This window comes from Orcinus orca, chromosome 2, assembly GCF_937001465.1.
Source record: "Orcinus orca chromosome 2, mOrcOrc1.1, whole genome shotgun sequence".
Taxonomy (NCBI): domain Eukaryota; kingdom Metazoa; phylum Chordata; class Mammalia; order Artiodactyla; family Delphinidae; genus Orcinus; species Orcinus orca.
In genome coordinates, this window is record NC_064560.1 from 64,230,935 (window position 1) to 64,253,134 (window position 22,200).

The 22,200-nt window shown below is 47.0% G+C and overlaps 1 protein-coding gene across 2 annotated transcripts in view; it reads left to right on the plus strand.

Annotated features, from left to right (window-relative positions):
- Positions 1-22,200, plus strand: part of NTRK3 (neurotrophic receptor tyrosine kinase 3) — a 386,619-nt gene that overhangs the window by 315,617 nt on the left and 48,802 nt on the right. For both annotated transcript variants that reach the window (XM_049707010.1, XM_049707011.1), the window contains exons 13-15: positions 4,777-4,907; positions 11,914-12,086; positions 15,111-15,354. In XM_049707010.1, coding sequence (XP_049562967.1) covers positions 4,777-4,907; positions 11,914-12,086; positions 15,111-15,354 — 548 coding nt within the window. The remainder of the gene's footprint in view (positions 1-4,776; positions 4,908-11,913; positions 12,087-15,110; positions 15,355-22,200) is intronic.

Consider the following 22,200-nt stretch of genomic DNA (forward strand, 5'->3'; position numbering starts at 1 on the left):
GGTGTCCAGCACTGTAGCTTGCTGTTCGTTGAGTGAAGCTGGGTGCTGGTGTTGAGATAGAGATCTCTGGGAGATTTTCGCTGTTTGATATGTGGAGCTGGGAGGTCTCTTGTGGACCAGTGTCCTGAAGTTGGCTCTCCCACCTCAGAGGCACAGCACTGACTCCTGGCTGCAGCACCAAGAGCCTTTCATCCACACGGCTCAGAATAAAAGGGAGAAAAAGTAGAAAGAAAGAATTAGTAGAAGTAGAAAGAAAGAATTAGTAGAAGAAGAAAGAAAGGAGGGAGAGAGGGAGGGAGGAAGGAAGGAAGCAGGGAAGGAAGGAAAAAAGAAAGAAAGAAGATAAAGTAAAATAAAATAAGATAAAATATAATAAAGTTATTAAAATAAAAAAATAATTATTAAGAAAAAAATTTAAAACAACAACAACAACAAGGACAGATAGAACCCTAGGACAAATTGTGGAAGCAAAGCTATACAGACAAAATCTCACACAGAAGCATACACATACACACTCATAAAAAGAGGAAAAGGGGAAAAAATCATAAATCTTGCTCTCAAAGTCCACCTCCTCAATTTGGGATGATTCGTTGTCTATTCATGTATACCACAGATGCAGGGTACATCAAGTTGATTGTGGAGATTTAATCCGCTGCTTCTGAGGCTGCTAGGAGAGATTTCCCTTTCTCGTCTTTGTTCTCACAGCTCCCGGGGCTCATCTTTGGATTTGGCCCCGCCTCTGCGTGTAGGTCGCCGGAGGGCGTCTGTTCTTCTCTCAGACAGGACGGGGTTAAAGGAGCAGCTGCTTCAGGGGCTCTGGCTCACTCAGGCCGGTGGGGGGGGGGGGAGGGAGGGGCACGGAGTGCGGGGCGGGCCTGCGGCGGCAGAGGCCGGCGTGACGGCGGCGTGACGGCGTGACGTTGCAGCAGCCTGAGGCGCGCGGTGCGTTCTCCTGGGGGAGTTGTCCCTGGATCCCGGGACCCTGGCAGTGGCGGGCTGCACAGGCTCCCCGGAAGTGGGGTGTGGATAGTGACCTGTGCTCGCACACAGGCTTCTTGGTGGCGGCAACAGCAGCCTTAGCATCTCATGCCCGTCTCTGGAGTCCGCGCTTTTACCCGCGGCTCGCGCCCGTCTCTGGAGCTCCTTTAAGCATCGCTCTTAATCCCCTCTCCTCGCGCACCAGGAAACAAAGAGGGAAGAAAAAGTCTCTTGCCTCTTCGGCAGCTCCAGACCTTTTCTCGGACTCCCTCCAGGTTAGCCGTGGCGCACTAACCCTTTCAGGCTGTGTTCACGCTGCCAGTCCTCTCCCTGCGCTCCAACCGAAGTCCAAGCCTCAACTCCCAGCCCCGCCCGCCCCGGCGGGTGAGCAGAGAAGCCTCTCGGGCTGGTGAGTGCTGGTTGGCCCTGATCGTCTGTGCAGGAATCTCCCCGCTTTGCCCTCCGCATCCCTGTTGCTGTGCTCTCCTCCGTGGCTCCGAAGCTTTCCCCCTGCCACCCGCAGTCTCCGCCCGCGAAGGGGCTTCTAGTGTGTGGAAAGCTTTCCTCCTTCACAGCTCCCTCCCACTGGTGCAGGTCCCGTCCCTATTCTTTTGTCTCTGTTTATTCTTTTTTCTTTTGCCCTACCCAGGTACGTGGGGACTTTCTTGCCGTTTGGGAGGTCTGAGGTCTTCTGCCAGCGTTTAGTAGGTGTTCTGTAGGAGTTGTTCCACATGTAAATGTATTTCTGGTGTATCTGTGGGGAGGAAAGTGATCTCCGCGTCTTACTCTTCCGCCATCTTCCCGGAAGCTCTACTTTTCTGAACTTTTCAAGGCTTGTGATTCTTGCTGCCGAGGGAGGGAGAGGAGATGGAGGCTTCTGAGACGTGACCCAGGCACAGCAGCTGGAAAATGGAGCCCCACTCTCCTGAGAGGTCTTCCCTGCTCATTCTGGACCCACGGTGGCTGAGAGTCAGAAGCTCTGGCGGGGGAGCTGGTGACGTCACCCAGTCCGGAGTTGGATTTAGGGACCCAGGAACATATATAGCTCTGTAGCTCTGCCTTTGTAGGGGTGCGTCCAGAATGTAAGAAATCAAGAGAGGTGTGATCTCCATCGTGAGGATGAGGGGTTGAAGCTCTGAGAGGGGGCTTGACTCTGCCTAGGCCACACGGGTAAGTCCGGGATTGCAGGCCTCCTCCTGGTCTTTGAGTGGTGATGCATGTCTCACGTACCTGTGGCTGTGGCGCTTGTTGAGGCCAAGCTGTTAAAGTGAACATTAAAGCAGAAACTAACACACCATTGTAAAGCAATTATACTCCAATAAAGATGTAAAAACAAAAAGAAAGGGGCAGGAAGAGGAGAGGATCTTCAAGATGGCGGAGGAGTAAGACGGAAAAAAAAAAAAGTGAACATTGGTCATCAGCTGACTAATTCCTCACCCCACTCATGTCAACCTGTTCCAGTGGTCCTTAAAGAGGGGTGCCGGACCAGCAGTGTCAACATCACCTGGGAACTTGTTAGAAAAGGCAAATTTGCAGGCCTCAACCTGGACCTCCTGAACAGAAAGCTCTGGGAGAAGGCCCCAGTGAACAGTTTTCATAAGCCCTCTAGGTCATTTTGATTTTTGTCCTATTGCAATGTCCTGGGAGGCTGGGGTTGGGGAGGGGTCAGGGGCCAAAGGGCCCTCAAGTGGCCTGGCTAGTCTGGTCTATCCTGATACTCTGGATTCAAGCATCTCAACCCAGTTGGCGATTCCTGACTTGGCCCTCATTTTCCCCTCTTGTAAAATAATATCAGTAATGGTGAAAACACACACCATTTCAGAGGACTTGAAGGTTTACCAACTTTTACATAGAATAGCCCTTGTAGCAGGTAAGTAGAACTTAATATTATCCTCCCACACCCATTTTACAGATAAGGAAACTGAGACTCCAGATGTTTTGTGAGGTGGGCCAGCCCATAGTGGGGGAGGATCCAGGTCCTGAGCCAAGTGCCCTTGACTTTCCATCCCTGACTGATCCCTGCGGGCTCAGAGGCGTGGGCATGACCCTATAAATCTGCCATCCCATCTCCATTCTGAGGCTGCGTCAGAATGCTCATCTCACAGGAGCCCATCAGTAGTCACCTGGGAATGACTGTGCAGTAATGGGCAGATGGCCTCCCTGGAGAGGTCCTGACATCCCATTTTCTCTCGGTGTGAGACCCTTAGCCTCCCCTTCAAGGCCAACAAATACCATTCCTCAGAGGGCTAGGACAGAGCAGCAGAGGGTGTGAAGAGGGAACCGATTTCTAATTCCCTTGTAAAGATGGGGGCAAAGCCCTGCAGCAAGTGGCAGCCCCCTGGCAGCCCTGTGGCCTGGGAGCCTGCAGGTCTGTCTTGCTGGGAAGAAAGAATAATGGTCTGTAAATGCTTGCACCCACAGATGCTGGCCAGCAGGTCATCTGGGACATGGCAGGGCTACCAATAATTCTGATAGAAAAGAATAAGATTTGTGTAGTCTATTATGAGAAGAATCCCCTGGCCAACCAAAACACTAACTACGGCCCTGCAGTCACACCCCTCTGTCCCTGTAATGTGTTCTCTTGTTCTTGGGGACAGTCTGCCATGGTCCTCTGTCCTCAACTATTATTTTTTTGACAAGGTTGAGAAAACCCTCTTTCCTGGCTCTGCGATGCTCTTCATAATGTGAATACAGGTATTTAATGGGCTTCTGCCTGTTGGACGATTAATGGAAAGGTCGGTGAGTAATCTCCGGCTCACTCCCCACCTCAGCAGCCCACTTCTTGTACAATTCCTTCGAAGCATTCTTTCCAAATAGGTGGGAGGGCTGAGGTCACATCTTTGCTTTCTCCTGGCAGGCAGACTTTAATTAGGTTGCTAAATTAGCCAAGGCCGCGGTAGCCCTTCTCTTTGCACAGAGCCTGGTTCTGGGGAGGTCTCTGGACTTGATTTTGTGATTTCGTTGTTTTTTCTCTCTCACAGGAGAGGGACTTGTCAAGTAGAGGCTTCCCCCAGATAACTGTAACTCCCACTTAGTGATCTCTATCACGAACCAGACACTGTGCTAAGAGCACTGTAGTCATTATGTTATAACAAGAGCCAGTGTGGTATGTCCGTGTGTGTGTGCATGTGTGTGTGTGTGTGTGTGCATGTGTGTTGGGGGGGAGGGCACTGGGCCAAACTCTCATGTGAATTATCTCATTTAATCTTCCCAAGAATTCAGAGAGTAAGGTATTGGTGTTAATTCCATTTTACAGATGAGGAAACTGAGGCTCTGGGGTGAAATAACTTCCCGAAGCTCAAAAACTAGCAGGGAGAGGAAACCAGGGTTCAAACTCGATTCTTGACTACTCAGTGCAGTCCACGGACCCACAGCCCACAGACATCCCCTGAGAGTTTATTAGCAATGCAGATTCTCAGAGCCACTTGAATCAGGACCTGCACGATGCCCAGGGGATTCCCATGCACAGTAACTGTTGAGACTGCTGTATACTCTCTCCAGCAACTATAGCTGATTATGCCGGAATCCTGGGTGTTAACGATTACTGACTCTGGTTTAGAGAGGTTCGGGGCTAGGCGGGGACAGAGGTGAGATTTCATTCTGGGTGGAACCCTCAAACCACCATGCAATGCCTGTTTTCACGCCCAAGGTAAGGTCCTAGAGCTTGCCTGTCCCTACCGTGGACTCAAAAGCAGAACTCCCTGCTCTAGACCCCTGTGCTCCCCTGTCCCCCTGAGCCTCCAAGGAGGACAAGTGCCTGGGACTGACTTGGCTGCTCTCCTCTGTCCCCTCCTGCAGATGTGCAGCACATCAAAAGGAGAGACATCGTGTTGAAGCGAGAACTGGGCGAGGGAGCCTTTGGAAAGGTCTTCCTGGCCGAGTGCTACAACCTCAGCCCCACCAAGGACAAGATGCTCGTGGCCGTGAAGGTAATTCTCAGAGGCATGTGGGCCCCAGGAAGGAAGAGGAGTGGCTGGGGTCCGGTGGGAGGGAAAGAGACTCACTCCATTCTGGAAGATGGTATCAACTAATGTTATCAGATGCAATCAAGATGGTATAAACTAACGTAATCAGATGCCCTTGCTCCAAGGTCAATGAAGTTTCCTTAGGACCCAAATCAGCTTCCTTTGGCTTCGGAGGTCAAGAGCTGTAGCACATAAGGGGGCTGTGCCCACGGTGCAGCCGGAGGGACAAGTTATGCTTTTGATGGGCCCTGGGCTCACCGCTGTCCCCAGCTGGCCCTCCTCCCACCTCAGCGACTTTGCAGGATGTGCTGCCCGTGCCCAGAAAGTCATTTGACCATTTCTCGGGAGTACAATTGCATGAGGGGCGGGTAGCTCACAGAGGCCCTGGGAGCCACTGCTCAAGTCAGCAGACGTCACTGGGCATAGGAGATGGGCTGGGGGGTCAGGTACTGAGCACAGGGAGGGACAGTGAGTGAGGCTGGAGGACATTCTTAGGTACCCCGTGGGATCCAGGTTCAGCGCCCAAGGGGCAGCATGCCTGAGGGTTCCTGCCTTCTTAGATGGGTCGTTAACCACAGGGCTTTGGTATTGCTGAGCCAGCCCTGCAGATTTGCAGTTGGAGCCGAATTGCTTGGGGCAGGAGAGAAGGAACTTTGCTACTACCAGTTACCTTCCTCCAGCAGGAAGCAGCTTCTCTCAGTCACTGTTAGACACGTCTTTGAACACGACTGGCACAGACAAGAGTCAAGTAGCCTCGCTGAGACACCCACAGGTCTGGGGTGTGGAGTGGCCCCTGTGGGAGTGGGTGCAGCAGGCAGGCCTCTGAGGCCAGCGTGAATTCTGCGTGATGTTCTGGGCTGAGAGCAGGAGATACCTCCTTCCCCACGAGGACTCTCACCTGGGCCTCAAAAGGTCCATCCTTAGCACTGAGGGCTCATGACCGAGCCACCTCTTCATGGCAGTTGCATATTTCTGAGACTTTGGGGTCTCTGTATTCACAGTTTGTTGTGTCTGCCGAGGGTAAGTGCCCTCCATGGATGCAGGCAGTGCTGTGCAGGCTACAGGCATAGGGTAGGAATCAGAGAGCTGGGTGGGTGCCTGGCCATCACTGATTAGCTCTGTGACCCTGTGCAAGATGCTTAACCTCTTTGAGCCTCAGTTTCCTTCTCTGTATAATAGCAGATATAATATCTCCTCTTTAAAATTTTGGTGATTAAATTACATAACATATGAAAAATTTTTAGTATACTGCTTGGGACACAGTAAATGCTTAGTAAAGACTCATTGCTATTTGTTTTTATCAACATCATTATTCTTGATGTTGATATTATCCAATGTGCTTAGACACACGACATATGACCTGCTGAGCTTGCATTGACCGTCTAGAACAGGGGTTGCCAAACTCCTTCTATACTAGGCCAGATAGTAAAAATTTTAGGTTTTGAGGACCATACACTCTTCCTTACAGCTATTCAACTCTACCCATGTAGTGGGAAAGCAGCCTAAACCATACATAAATGAATGGGGGGGTGGCTGTCTTCCAATACTTTTTCTTTTTTTTTTTTCAGAAGTGGGTATTGTCTGTTGACCTCTGCTCTAGAAAATAAATAAGGAACTAGCATATTGCCCCATAAAAGGCTGATGCTTATTATTGCTGGATATGCTGTGAGTAAACTGGCTCAGTGTGTCTCCATAGACATGGGATGGTCAGATTAGTGAGGGTGTCTTTAAACAGTTTGGACCAGGGATGTGGAAAGCTTTCTAATTTTGTCCCTAAACTTAGAATCTACCCTGCCCTAAAAATTTTAATTTATAGGATGACACTAATTGACTGGGTGTTCCAGCATCCATCTGGGGACTGGTGGATGAACTTAATATTTTTGTGCTTTGAGCAGGAAATGAAATGATGGCCTAAACCCTGGGAAACGTTTCCCGATGAGTGGTCTGGTATTAAGGGGCAGTACCCAGATTGGGTAATGCAGAAAATGTGTTTCTGTTGTCACCCTTTTAAAAGGGTTTCCCTTCCTCCTTTTTGGTCTGGGAAGCTTGAGAAGATGAATGTTCTGGGATTTTACACCATTTGCCTCCCAATGGATCTGCCCAGCGACCAACCGGGGGAGGAGATGCTTGTCTTCTCTGGAGAACAGCCAAGAAATGGTGTTTCCTGCTTCTCATCCTCTTTAGATTGTATTCCGTTTTGCAGGCTTCCTCCTCCTGAGTTTGTTCTCAAGTTGATGCAGGGTAATTATGGACTTCCAGAGAACACATCCAAGTATAACCCCAAATTAAGTTTTCCCACAGTTGTGGTTTTTAAAGCAAGATTTTTTTGCCCAGCAGTTGCTATGGTGGAAACAGAGAGCCGAAATCCCAGCCTCTGTTCTGAAGACACTTGCATTCTGTTGGGGAGACAAGAGAATACCCATGAAACAAACGCAGAGCAGGACAAGCCAGAGTGTCATTTGTATATATGTGTAGTGTTAAGAGTGACATTAAAAGCATGTAATTCATGATATTTTTAAATAGGTAGTGCAACTTTTAAATAGTTATTTGACAAACAATAGACTTGTTCAAGAGTCTCCTCTGACAGACAAATAGCCGATAAGACTATGAGAAATGTGTCCAGCCTGATTAATCATCAGAAATACATAAATTGAACCATAATGAGATACCACTATACCAAGCAGAATGGCTAAATAACAATGACAAAACCAAGTGCTGACAAGGATATGGAGCGATTGCCACTTTCATACTCTGGTGGAAATATAAAGTGGTCTAATTGTTTTGAAAAACAGCTTGGTATTTTAGAACATTGGCATCTGTGTGACCTAGCACTTGCACTCTAGGTCTAGACCTGACAGCTATGTATCTATCTGTCTGTCTATCTATCTATCTATCTCTATCTATCTTTCCACAAAGAGATGTGTTTAAGAATGTTCATAAGCATTCTTTATAACAGCCAAAAGCTACAAACAACCCCAGTGTCCATCAGTAGCAGCTTGGATAAATAAATGTGGTATATTCATTCAGTGAGAAACTTTGCAACAAGGAAAATGAATGAACTACAGCTGCATGCAACAATTTGGAAAAATCTCAAAAACACAGTGCTGAATGAAAAAAGACAGATATAGAAATATACATATATTTTATATATATATATAGCACTATATGTATGATTCCATTTATTTAAAATTCAAAAAATAAGTACAACTAAGCTCTAGTGTTTATGGATGTGTGTATCTCTGCACATGTACTAAAATGGGTTTTAGTATATTAGTAAAATCTGAAGCTGAGCGTCTGTTGAAATATCTCCGCCCCAATAAAAGAAAAGGAAAATGGAAAGCAGCAAAACCCCTAGACTGGAAATGATGATGTGAAGTGACTCTGAAGGAGATGGCAGCTGTTGAGAAATTTGAACGTTCTTGCCATCTAGACTGCTTCTCCCCCAACCGACGAAACAGCCCCACTGAAACCCAGGGTTGGGAGTGGACATGAGACCTGATGTACATAAAGGAGAGACTAAAAAGGGCAATGTCTTCAGACTTTGGGGGAAAAAGGAGATGAGAAGGGAAAATTCCAGATCTCCTCTTTGCTCTATGGATACCACTGGAAGGGCCTGGACACAACCTCCCTGGCTTCAGAGACTCCTTGGCAAGCCCTGTCTTCCTGCACCAACAGTTGGCAGCTGTGAGGAACACCCATTCCATCCCATGCCCAATGGGCTGGTGACCCATTTTGAAGTTTCCCGGCTCCGAAGAGGTTGAGCATGGACTCTGCTGAGAGGTGCATGAGAGTCTCTGGGCTGATTTTCCTTCTCAAGATTTTTTTCCTGGCATCTCTGTCCCAATTGCATCAATCCCTGGGGACCTGGGCCACTTGCAGCTCTGGACCCCAGTTGCCACAATAGACCCCTTGCCAATTACATAGGAACTTCAGGTTTAACCCAAGAGCTGGAAAGCCCATCATAAAAGTAGAGAGATAATGGGTAGGAGAAGGGGTGTGGAAAGACCAAAAGAGACAGCAGTTGCTTTGTGCCCCATCTTCCAAATGAGGAACTCCTATCTGCTCTGCAGAGTAGGTGCCAGCCCTGGGAATGATGGCTGCGACTGCTCAAGAGCTGAGAATGGAAATATCCAAAGGCTGCCATTGGCATCCGGACTGTGCAAGAGACTGATTTACAGAGATGGAGAGAGGCCATCTGGCTGACCCCAAATTTGATCTACTTTTCCCTCTCATAAATCCAGTGTTCACATAAATCTCTGTATTCACATCCCACCCATGCTGGGTTCCTTTTTTTTTTTTTTTTCCTTTTTATTCTTCATGAAAATAAGTAAATCACTGACAGTCATCCTATACCCATGCCCCAGTCCATGAAGCTCAGGAGCTGGGTCACCGAGAGAGGCTCCCTCTCACCATGAGTCTCTGCCTTCTTCCACCCGTAGAAAGAAGGCTTTGCAGACATCTTTGTTCTGGTTGCATGTGGACACACGGCAGCCTATGCCTTTATTATCGGGTAGATTTTCTGAGAAGGCAGCCAGAGATGAAGTGGAAAGCACATGAGATCAGAGCTGGTAAATCAGTAATGGACCAGTGGCCCTCCCACTTCCCTGCTGGCCTTGGCCTGCCCTCTAGGCCTGGTATCCTTGCTGGGCCCAGCCATTCTGCTGACTGCCCACACGCCTCACCTTTCCTGACCCTCTCCTCTGCCCTTTCACATCTTTTAACTTCCGTGCCCACCATTCCCCTGAGGACCTGACCAGTGACTAATTCATCTGATAAATTAACGCAAGCAGGTATGCTGGACAGGAATGTATCCTGGGCTCCACACTCAAGCTATTACTTCTTACATGATCTTTGACAAATCATTTCCCTGTTCTGGACCTCAGATTTCTCACCTGTAAGATGGGAAAACTGTATTAGACAGCTTCCAACATTTTGGCCAAGAGTAGAATCATTTAATCCAACACTTTTTTGGTGAAACCTCCAAATTTTGAAAAGAATGCAAGGTGGTGCTTGTTGAAGTTGGAGTGGGCCTTGATCGCTGGCTGAGACACCATGGCTCTAGAGGCATTGCCATTGAACTTGGTGGTACCAAGAAGCCCAGCACCAAGAGATTACTGTGGTATAATTAAATTCTAGCTTCTGTCATTCAAGCTGTGTGAATGTGTCCTGATCCCCAGAGGAAACTGAGGGCTGAGCCACCAGAAATGAGCAGGTGGAAACACGATATCTAGGGCCCTTTTAAAGCTATGAGTCCACCATCTCTACTGTGTGCTAATGACTGACGGAGGTTTGATGGGCCCCTTAGATATGCTTTTTGCACATTCACATTCCTGCAGCGCTGTAAGCCAAGGCAGCCCCGTGGATTTCAGCTAGTGGGGATTGCAGTGGCAAGAGGAAGATCTCTGGTTCAGGAGGCTTCTCAAGAGTAGCATAATTTACAGGGGAGCCTAGTCTGCCTAAATAACCAGAAAAGGCCAGATGCTTGGCAGAGGGAATGCAAACCAATCGCGTCTAGATTTCCACTACCCTGAACATGATGTGTAAACTTCACACCCATTCCTTCATTGCCTCGTGTCTTGTCTTTTGAGGTTACTAAACTCTGTCATTTGAAGCAAGTGGATGTTTGGCTCCATTTGCCTTCTGACCTCATGAGGTGGGTGGGGAAGGCTGAAGACATATGTGAGCTCAACTGTGCAGGCTGCTCCTCCTGTAGAAATGACCCTGCCCTTCACAGTTCATCATTCAGCATGGCTGCGTTGGTCATTGCTGGGCTGTATTCAAGGTCCTGTTCAAGGACCCTTGGAGGTGGTCTGGTCTCACCCTCCCCTTCTGGTCTACAAAGTCCACATTCACTGACACCCCTTTTAACCATTGCTCTTCCATTTATCTTCCTGGGTCCCAGGGCAAGTGGCTTGGTCTGGTGCTTCTCCCTCACACCGGGTCTCCCTCTCCCACAGGGGCCAAGTTGTGACATTTCTGTGGCCACCAGATGCCCACCCTCCCATCCTACCCTGGGACTTTGTGATACCTTACCAGGTCCTGGTCCTGGGTGGGTCCTAAGCCTTCTGCCCATTAACTGCTGTTCCCACAGCTGTAGTCCCAGTTACACCCCAGTACTTCCTTCAGCCCCCTAAGGGAGGACACAGGTGCCTTCTAGAAGCCAAAGTGTTCATGTTTCTCTGCAAATATACACTTTTTCATAATCTAAAATCAAGAAATAGAAAGAGCAAGGAAACTTAGTTACATTGTCAGCCTGATTTCAGATGGGCTGTGAGCATAGGCTAATTTACAAAGATAAAGCATTTGGGGCAGTGGTTCCCCCACTGTTTATTTTAGCTGTGAGACCATTTCTTTGGGGAAATCTTGGGGGCATGGGCCTTTGTCAGGCCTTCTACCTCCCAGCTCCCTCCCTCCGCCATTCACACTGATCTCTGAGGAAGCCTAGGGCTCTGAGATGAACAAAGTTTGAAATAACTGGCTGGCAGATGGGATGGGACGTGGGTGTCAAAAAGTTGGTTTCTGTTTCTACAAGGTTCAAAATGCTGAAGGAAGCAGGAGTCAGGTCTGGCTATTGTGACTTAGCCTCATGATCTTTAAAGGCCGATTAGGATCGTACTTGCTGGGAATCAGCATTGTCTTTATTATGGGCACCAGCTTTCTTCCCAGGAGGGGAACAGACAAACCCCTGCCCTCTAGCTGCTAAAAACCAGTATCCCGGGCTTCCCTGGTGGCGCAGCGGTTGAGAGTCCGCCTGCTGATGCAGGGGACACGGGTTCGTGCCCCGGTCCGGGAGGATCCCACATGCCGTGGAGCGGCTGGGCCTGTGAGCCATGGCCGCTGAGCCTGCGCGTCCGGAGCCTGTGCTCCGCAATGGGAGAGGCCACAACAGTGAGAGGCCCGCGTACTGCAAAACAAACAAACAAAAAAATGAAATAAAAAAATAAAAACCAGTATCCCGTGTTGTTTCCAGGCCCTGAAGGATCCCACCCTGGCAGCCAGGAAGGATTTCCAGAGGGAAGCTGAACTGCTCACCAACCTGCAGCACGAGCACATTGTCAAGTTCTATGGGGTGTGTGGCGATGGGGACCCCCTCATCATGGTCTTTGAATACATGAAGCACGGAGATCTGAACAAGTTCCTCAGGTAAGCGAGGATGGCCATCCCTGCCCCTAACCCCCACCGAACCCCTGGGGTTCTCTCTGGAGCCAGAAGTCCTATCGCTCCTCTGAACACTTCAGTCTGGAGATTAGAAATGAAAACAACCTTTCATTCTTCTACATTACCTCCTGAGCAGTTGGATATAGGCCTTTGCCCCTGATTTCTAAGGGGGGATGTTGAGGATGCTGTGAAAAGGAACCTGTACTCTTCTTCCTGATTCTAAGGTAGACTAAGAAGAAGGGCAGGGTGTGAAATGGGTCCAAGGAGGGAGATCAGAGGACCTGCCAGCCTGTAACTTCCAACTTTAAGATTCTAGGGCCAGCCCTTCCCCTGATGCCGTGAATAGCTTTCTGACTTTGTGCCTTATGTTCTCACTAGCAAAGTGAGGCTAGCACCTTCCACACCTCCTGAAAACCTTTTTGTCAGAGACTTTTTGATGATGAATAAAAAGGTACAAGGTTACAAACTCACTGGGAGACAGAGATGGTTGAATTCAAGGGCATATTTTCCCCCAGATAAATTTAGAACTGGGCTATCCAGTATAGTAACCATATATGGCTATTTAAATTTAAATTTACGATAACTAAATTTAAATAAGATTTAAAAATTCCTCTGTCTCACTAGCCACACTTCAATTACTCAGTAGCCACATGTGGCTAGTGGCTACCATATTGGACAGTGCAGTATAGAACATTTCCATTAATAGAAAGTCCTGTTGGCTAGCACTGTTCTAGAAGGATTGGATTTTTTGTAAGAAGGGTTTCCACAAGCCTGGAGCAGGATCATCTGGATTTTGAGGGGCTCCTGATGGAACTTTTAAGAGACTGAGACCCCAAGCAGATGTTCTGGATGGAGTTACAGTGGGGTTTGGGGAGATGTGAAATCTACCTTCCCCAAAGAAGATAGCATCTCACTGACAGAGCAGAGTTAGCACTTCTCTGCCTCCTGTACCTGTTACCTCCAAGTAGTGCCCAGATGTGGAAGAAGCAGGCATGTGTGAGCGTCTGTGGAATCCAGGGTCCCAGGAAGCACATTGAACACTCGGGCCCTGGACGCTTTTGGGGTGTGGTTCCACTGCTGAGAATGAGATTTCCAGAGCTCAGATGTGGGTTATGGCAAACTCTAGCACACTCCCCAAACCTTGATGAGCATCTCCTTGAAGTGGGACATTCAACTGAGCGCTGTGGTGTTTTGAGGAGGGAATGGAAAGGGTTGGTAGCAGGTTTCCAAAATTGGCCCTAGAGGAATTGGAAGGTATCTGTAGGCTTTTCTAAACTTCCTGAACTTGGTTTCACAGTGAAATTTACTCCTTTCCTGAAGAATTGAGTCCTTAACATAAGACAGACTTGGGTTCATATTCTGAATATGTCTTAGTGATGTAACCTGGAGCAAGTTATTAACCCCTAATTCTCTCTCCTAGAAAATGAGACTATTCATAACTGCTTCACATGTTTGTTGTTATGAGTATTCAATGACTATATTTGTATAAGGCCTGGACAAGTTTCCCATGTAGCTAGGTGTTCAGTCATTGGTAGCTACGATTAAAAGTATTACAATTATTATTTTATCAGAACTGTGAACCATGGTAGTTTCTAATACAGGCAGCATCCTCTCTCGGGACTCGGGATCTTCCTCTTCCTGTGCTTCCATTTCCCTGAGGTCAGAGGGACATGGTCCATTTTCCATCAAGCCCTCCCCATAGATTCAGTGGTGCCTTCAGCCCCAAGTACCACCAGCAAGGCTAAAGAGAGGTCCCGAGTGCCACTCCGTACCACTGTCATGCCCGCTCTAAGGGACAGGAAGAAAAAGAAAAAGAGAGAAGAAGGCCCTTCCTGCTCTTGCATCTCCCAGTGGGTGTGTTTTAGGGGCAGGCTGCAGTGCACTCTCCTGGTAAGTGGGAATGTGGCTTGCCTGCTGATCCCTCTTCCTTGTGAGCTGATGTAGTAGTTCTCCTTTGGAGGCATGAGGTAGGCAGAGCCCACAGGAGATAATAAAATGAGCGTGTTATATTTAACGGTACCTTTCAGTGGTAACCGGAGAAGCAGTAAAACAGGCTGAGGTCTCATTGTACACCAGGGCTCTGGCTCACAACTTCATAAATAAGGGCCCTGGGTGTGGTTAGAGCTGACTGGGCTCTTTAGAGAAAAGAGTGGACACTAAAAGTGACTGATATGACAGGGCAAGTTGCTAGGATAACAAATCTGGCCCATGATTTGGGATGGAGCAGGTGCTGTGGCTCCCCAGGTCTCTGCCTCAGGGTCAGAGGGTCTCTTCATCCCATCTTGCCATTAACAGAAGTTACCCAATCCTAGACAGTGTGGTGGAGAGGTCAGGAGGTAGACTGAAGAGCTTTGCTACCCGAAATGTGGACTGTATCAGCTCTGGAAGCATCAGCCCTGGGAAATGCAAATGAATGAGCTCTGCCTAGCCAATCAGAATCGTAGGGGCCCAGGAATTGTATTTAACAAGCCCTCTGGAAGTTTAAAGTTTAAAACTCTCTTCCAGAGCCACATGTCACCCATGTGGCCACTGTGGGACCTCTGTGACTTTGACCAAGTGATCTGATCATTTCGTGCCTCAGTTTCCTTATCTTCAAAATTGGGGTGGGAAGATTGAGTGAATTAATATATAATATTTAAGATACTTAGAGCAGAGTGTGGAACATAGTAAGGGCTGTGTAAGAGTTAATTGTTTTATTAATTGTTCTGTAGTAGACATCAAGAACCTGGGAAGCCCCTGGATAACCATAACGTATTCAAGAGTAGGTTCATTCCCTGATTCGTTAAAGCATGTCTGCTGTCATCTTAGTTGGGAATCTGGTTGTAGAGTTTGACCATATCCATACTCACAGAGTATAATTTTGGGTAGATAGAAATAGTCCATAAGTAGACTGAGAAGAGATCTCATTCATTTCTGTGGTGCATTCCAGAGAACAGGAACTCAAGAAGACATTTCCCCTTGATCTCCTTAATTCTCTCTGCCCCCTCTCTTCTCCCACTAACCCCACAGGGCCCATGGGCCAGATGCAATGATCCTTGTGGACGGGCAGCCACGCCAGGCAAAAGGAGAGCTGGGGCTCTCTCAAATGCTCCACATTGCCAGTCAGATTGCCTCTGGCATGGTGTACCTGGCCTCCCAGCATTTCGTGCACCGGGACCTGGCCACCAGGAACTGCCTGGTTGGAGCTAACCTGCTGGTGAAGATCGGAGACTTTGGCATGTCCAGAGATGTCTACAGCACTGATTACTACAGGGTAAGGTGGCTTCTCCAGATGCAGCAATCCGTGGCAGAGCTAGTGCCTTCTCACATGTCTTTGTCATTGTCCATTAACCCTGTTACTCCGGAGCACACATATACACATCTGTGCCCAGATATACATCTGATGCTTATCCTTTGGCCACTCCTGCATCTCAACATACCTGTTAATTATTCTCTGGATAGCTCACTCCTCCCTTCCACCTGGATAGGGATACTTGACTGTATCCTTACATTGCAATGACATAATGCACTGTGTTCTTACTTCCATCAATACTCATTCTTCATGCAAACAGATACATACACACACACACACACACATATATATCCCCAAATGCTCACGTGGACAAGCTCAACTTGGTGCTACATTTTAACATCTTTCAATTGAGTTCCGTATCCAGCCTCACCCACGACACATTTTATTCTTTAACATTATTTGGTGAGCTTATAGGCTTGTTTTCAAAGGTAGATCTTGATAAGAAGTCAGAACCCAACATAAAGTAGCAAAAATGGTTAACGTATTGCTGAGCAGAATTATCCAAATGGCATAGGAAAGATGAGGGAAGGAAGCAGGTTCTCATTGCCAACTTTGGAGAGAGGTACAGGTGGGCCTTAGGAAAAGATTTTTGATTGTGAGAGGAGATATCACGTTCAATTTTACCTCTATAAAAGTATCTACTTTATATTAATAGGTGTCTTATTTTGCTCCCCTTTGTATTTGGGAATCATCTTCCCACGGATCAGTGAGTGGTTCTGACAATGTTATTATTGCCAGGGAAAGGACGGGTGGGCATGAGTGGCATTTATTCCCAAAAGGAGAAATATGGGTGCAACCTGTATACAGAGATAGGATAACTTCTGCAAGTTGATTGGGAGGCAGATGCCTCAAATATATGGAAGATTTACTTTGGAGTCTTTGAATGGGTAAGGAGTTTGGATGGTATATAAGGAGAGGGTGGGGCAATGTTTTGGAGGTTGAGAGGCATGGCAGTCATTTCCCTCATCTTCTTTGTACAGAATGAATGATCATATTGTGAATCAAAGGACCTAGATATATGTCTTTTTGGCCTGAGCACGGTGGGTCAGGAGGCTGTGGGTTTGGGGTTGGCATCTGTAAATCAATTCTGTCTGGATGCTCTTGATGGCTTTGCCTAAACAACATTGCCCAGACGTTATAAGGGATCACTCAAGACACTTTATTTTAGCCATAACCTGGAGAAAAATGGAATATTTGAGAAATTCCTTTTGTGGCTAAAATTGGACGAGTTCATGGTACAGCCAAAAGATGGCAGATGGTAGACCATCATGAGAATATGAAGCAAAGTAGACCAAACAGTAACGAAGGTAGAAAGTCTGCAGAAAACTGGGCAGTTTCTCTAGCTACCTGCCCAGTCCAACATCCCTAGATATGGAAAAAGGAGCATGATGTAGCAGTAGGCACAGACTGATGGGCAGGGCAGACCTGCCAGGAAATATCAAAGTGGAGTCTTTCTTTTGCATCTAGACCAATTTTTTTTCCAGTCATTTCCAAGAGAGGCATCGGTGTGGTCACTAAGGACCCATGGGTCATAGATTTCTTGAGTCTAGCTGGAACTGGCACCGTTTAATTGCTTCCGCACTCTGCATAATGGGGTTTGCTGGCCTGTCTGGCTGAGCTCAGATTTATGTTGGTGTTGATAAAAGCAAGGGATGGATCATTGTTTTTCTGTGTGAGGCAGATGTTTGATTATACCAATCTGGTCTCCACTGGCTTTACCAGGGTGTTGGGAAACAATATCTGACCAGAATGTGTGCAAACTCAACTTTAAGCTTGCTTCAAGGAGTGCAATTGATATTTCTTGATTTTGATTTAAAAGAGAGAAGAAAAAAAAAATTACATCTCCAAATGACCCTGCTGTGCCCTGACTTGAACAGTTGTGAACTGTTGCTCTTTATACCTGGGAGAGCTACAAGGAGTAAATCCATCTTGTGTCTGTGGGCTCCAGGGCAGATTGGAATTCAAGGATGGGAGAGTGAGGTGGGAAAATGTTCACATACCAGGTATCCATAGTTCCCTTTTCATGAGTTCTAAGCCAGGTATAAGCAGAGGCCAGCTGGCCTGAAAATATGTGTCTTTGGTCCCAAGGAAGTATAAAATAAAAAAAAGGATAGCTGGGGCTTCCCTGGCAGTCCAGTGGTTAAGACTCTGCCTTCCAATGCAGGAAGCGTGGGTTCGATCCCTGGTCGGGGAACTAAGATCCCACATGCCATGGGGTGCAGCCAAAAACTTAAAAACAAAAACAAAAACGGATAGCTGTTGCAGTAAAAACACAATGCACCATCAGAGAACTGCATATCCACTCATGGTGGGTAGATATTATACTCTGCATGTTCAAAGAGCAGCTTGTGTCATATCTTCATGTTCAGTACATGCGCCCAACAAGGTCGTCATGTGTACACAGTCCCACCCCCTCCCTCACCTCCTGTAAAACAAAAGGCAGAAGTAGACTTGCCTGAGGTCATATCAGTAATAAACTGTGAAGTCTTATTATCCGTATTGGAAGACATCAAGGTGACAAGGGAGTTCTGTATTTGGGCCCAATGTTACCTATGTTCACATCCTAACACTGCCATTAACAGCCATGGGACCTCAATGTGCTTTCCTGAAACCTCTATTTAATTTCCCCGTTTTTCAAATGAGGACAAACATGGTCTCTCAATCAGGTTACTTTTGATGTTAAGCAAGTTGATCTGTGTAAAGAGCCTGGAATACACTACTTACTGGATAAACTGTTGTTTATTTTCCTTAGTCCCCTTCACACCCAAGGCAGGAGAACCTCAGGGGTAATCTTATTTCCACATGTAGTTCTCGGGTCAGAGAGAAGGACCTCCTGACCACTGGAAAATAAACTGGGATCGTGTAGCTGCCCCAAAGGAGCAGAGCCTTTATGTTGACCACCTCTGGAAAATTTCCTTCCCAAGGTTTCAACTTAAATAGAAATACTGGGTCATCAGTACTTGCCTGTTCTTCCGGTCTGTGTTTATATGGTCTTGCTCATGAATCTTAGAGCTAAGTCCATGTTCAGGTGATTTATGAAAGTTTTTTTTGTTTGGTACACCGGCTGAGACTCTGGGGGACTACAGTGATTTATTAGATAGCAAGAACGCTGAAGGATTCTCTCTGCAAGCTGACACCCGGGACAGGTTTGCACCTCTCGGCTACCATACGTTACTGAAATCTGTTGGGCCTAGGAGTTTGCTGATTTCTGGTACCTAACACAGCTAAATGCAGATAATTCAGGCGTGTGTGTGTGTGTGTGTGTGTGTGTGTGTGTGTGTGTGTGCGCGTGTGCGCGTGCGCACATGCGCTCATCTGCCCAGTGTAGATTCCAGGGTGTGTATAGGAGGGCAGAGGGGGAGGTGGAGATAAACTCCTCCTTCTATTCTTTCCTTTTCAATTTTTTAAAACAAAGAGCTGCCATCTGGCTCATGCACAGGTGGTATGAAAATGATGTACAAAGGTGAACTGCTTAATTTCCTGTTACATATTTACAGAGAAAAAACAAACATCTCTGCACCAGAGTGAGTGCCAGAGCGATTTGTTCTCGCTTCTTAAGACTATGCCCCATGACAGATCCCTTTTCCTTGTATGGGTCACTGACTCATACACTTCTGAGACTGCCTTTAACCTGGCTTTGACAAGGGTGGGGTTTTGGTACCATTATATCTTTCTCAGAATATCAGACAACACTAAGAGTTTAGGGCTCAAATCTGGAATTAAAGAAAGTCCTGAAGAAGACGAGGTTGGAATTCCAGAATAGAAATGTTTTCAGATGTTTTGATTTGGAGGGGAGGTGGTATGCTGATACAGGAAGAATGGGGGTGTAAGAGATTGGTGCTCTGATCCTACTGATGCAGAGGGCCAGGGGTGCACCTTCCTGTTCACTCTGCTGTCCTCCGTGCCCGGCACAGGACCTAGAACTTGGCAAACACCCAATAAACATATGAACAAATGCATGAAAGAATGAATGAAGTCAGAATGGGAATTCAGAGTTAGGCAGGAAGTGGATTAGGCCAGACCAAGAGGAGCCTGAATAGGCATCACTTTGTGGAAGGGCTTCCATGCCCTGCAGGGCCAAGCATCGGGATCCCTTCAATAGGCTCCCCAGTTAAGATCTAGGGCAGATCTTATGTGTTCCAGCTACACCTAATAGTGACAGAGGTGACAACCAGAATGGTAGCAGCAGAGAATCAGTGGATGAATAACTCTGCTCTTGAATCCCGCCTGATTCTCCTGTGTCCTGGGGCTCCCTGCTTGATCATGTAAGCCCTCACACCAAAACCAGCTGAAGGAGGCATGCTCATTTTACACTGATTGTGGAGCTTTGCACTTTCTCACCAGCCTCTTAGTGCTCTACTGGGAAAGGAGGGGGGTCTTCTGAAATCTTCCAGGTCAGCTATTATTGGCCTCCGTTTTATAGTTAAGCCTTGGAGAGGGTTGGTGATGTGTTCAAGACCTTGAGATTCTCCAGCAGCAAGTCAGTGTTAGAGCCTTTATACAGCCTTAGGATGAGTGATCCACTTTGTACGTTTGCTAAACTTGTCCATGCTGGTTTATTTCCCCTTGTGCCAAATACCCTAGCCATTGAGAAGGTCCATGTGCTGGGGACAGGATTCAATACAATTCCCTGACTCTGTGCAAGGATGAAGAGAATGTGATCTGTATTCCCAAGGAAATGAAATTTTCATAGGGAATATAAAACAGGATGAAAATTTGTAATTCTACCATAACACAATAGGGTTACCAATTTCAAAAGCCCATGTAATTAGATGGATGATTTGGGTCTTGAGGCAGTCAGTGGGTTGAATTTTAGGAGGAATAAAAATAGTTTTGAAATAGGCAAACCAGGAGAGTGATCTGGAACAGCGTGTCACTCAACCAGCCAAACCTGAAGGTACATGAAAGATGCATGGAAGGATGTTTGTAAAGGAAGGATGGGACCACTATGGCAGCTCTTGAAAGGCCAGCTAGCTGTTCTGACATGGGTAACTGAAGGACAGTCATGGGAAGTTGGTCATCTGTTTTAGTGTAAATGAGGCTCTGTGAGGACCAGTCATCAGGCAGTGGCATGTAGGAGAGACGGCTGGGACCCGAGGCCACTAAAGCCATGGCAATTGTCCAGGGAAGAGACAGTAAGGCTGTTTGCTGTGGGGTTAGCAGTGGAGTGTGGAAGAGAAGCCATCGGAATTAGTGGGGCTGGGAAAGGTGAACTCAAGGCTAGGGCCTGGGAACTCAAAGCCTCTATCCGTTTTGTACTGTAAGCTTGAAAAAGAATAACAGTGAAATGGAGGGTCGGGATGGATTTTTTACAAATGCATATTTTAGGCCACCTAGTCCATTCTGCATCCCTAGAGTGTTAAAAACAGATGAACAAATGCCAAATCATTCAATTTTAAAGAAACATGAAGCTGGAAGGAGCCTTAAATGTCATCTATTTCACCCCTGTGGCCCCAGGCAGAACAGCTTCAGAATCATTCCCGACAGATGGTTTGCTTGCTCTATTCCGGTGCATCTCCTGGGATTCCACTGGCTCCCCCTTATTCCTTCCAGCTGTGGCAAAGGGAAGCTATCATTAGTGAGAGATTTATCTATATTTTTCTTTCTAATTCGTAACACCCTTTAGAAGTGGGAAGTTCTCAGTTATGTCTAGCCAGAATTTTACCTGCTGCAAAATAAGTCTATATTTTCCTATATCCTTAGAGGAGATAAACACAGTTTATATTATAAAACAGACATTATAACACTCAGGAAAACGTGAAGATGCTCAGCGAGACCAAAATAGGTAGTTGGTTGTGTTTTATTTGCTGGAGGGGAATCAATAGGATATAAATATCTCCCTCCCTTGACATGCCAAAAACATAATATCCTCTTTCTGAGAGCAGTTTCCAGGGGTCTCCTAAATTTGGTTTCACTTCCCTGTAATATTGAAATCTAGTTGTTTCCTTTTGTCAGTGACAGTGGTGCAGGCATGGGATAGATGCTATCATAGTCAGCCTGATCTCCATGGGGACAGATATTGCGGAAAAATAAGGACAGGCAGAATCCTCATCAGAAAGTTTCAAGAACATGAGGCATGTTTATACTGGAACCCAACCTCAAGAAAGGAGAGAAGGCAGCAGGGTGTTGATTCACTTTATCCTTCTCTGCTCCTGTGGACGGTGGGGATAGCAGCCTCTTTATAACTTGACAGTGGCGAGTATTATAACAGACCCAGTTTGGGGTCCTCAAGTATAAAGGGTTTTTTTTTTTTTTAATGACAAACTGAATATATAACATATAAAAATACATAAATTTCCATACAAATATCTTCTCTACCAGCTGTAATTAAGATATTTGTATGTGGGCTTCCCTGGTGGCGCAGTGGTTGAGAGTCCGCCTGCCAATGCAGGGGACACGGGTTCGTGCCCCGGTCAGGGAAGATCCCACATGCTGCAGAGCGGCTGGGCCCGTGAGCCATGGCTGCTGAGCCTGCGCGTCCGGAGCCTGTGCTCCTTCCGCAACGGGAGAGGCCATGGCAGTGAGAGGCCCGCGTACCGCAAAACACACACACACACACAAAGAAAAAGATATTTGCATGTAAAGAGAACAGTATGTTCCCTTGACTTCCTCCTAGTAGGGGACTGTATTTCTCTCCTAATCCTCAAAGCCCAGGACTTTGTGATCTGAGTCTAAACAGGAGGAGAGGGAGGAGGACTGGGTCAACATAGTGTTTGATATTCAGAATTTTAAACAGAGTTTTTACTCCCGGTTGTTTATTTTTTAAGTTTTGCCAATCCCACAGGACAAAGCTGAGGTGGGGATGGG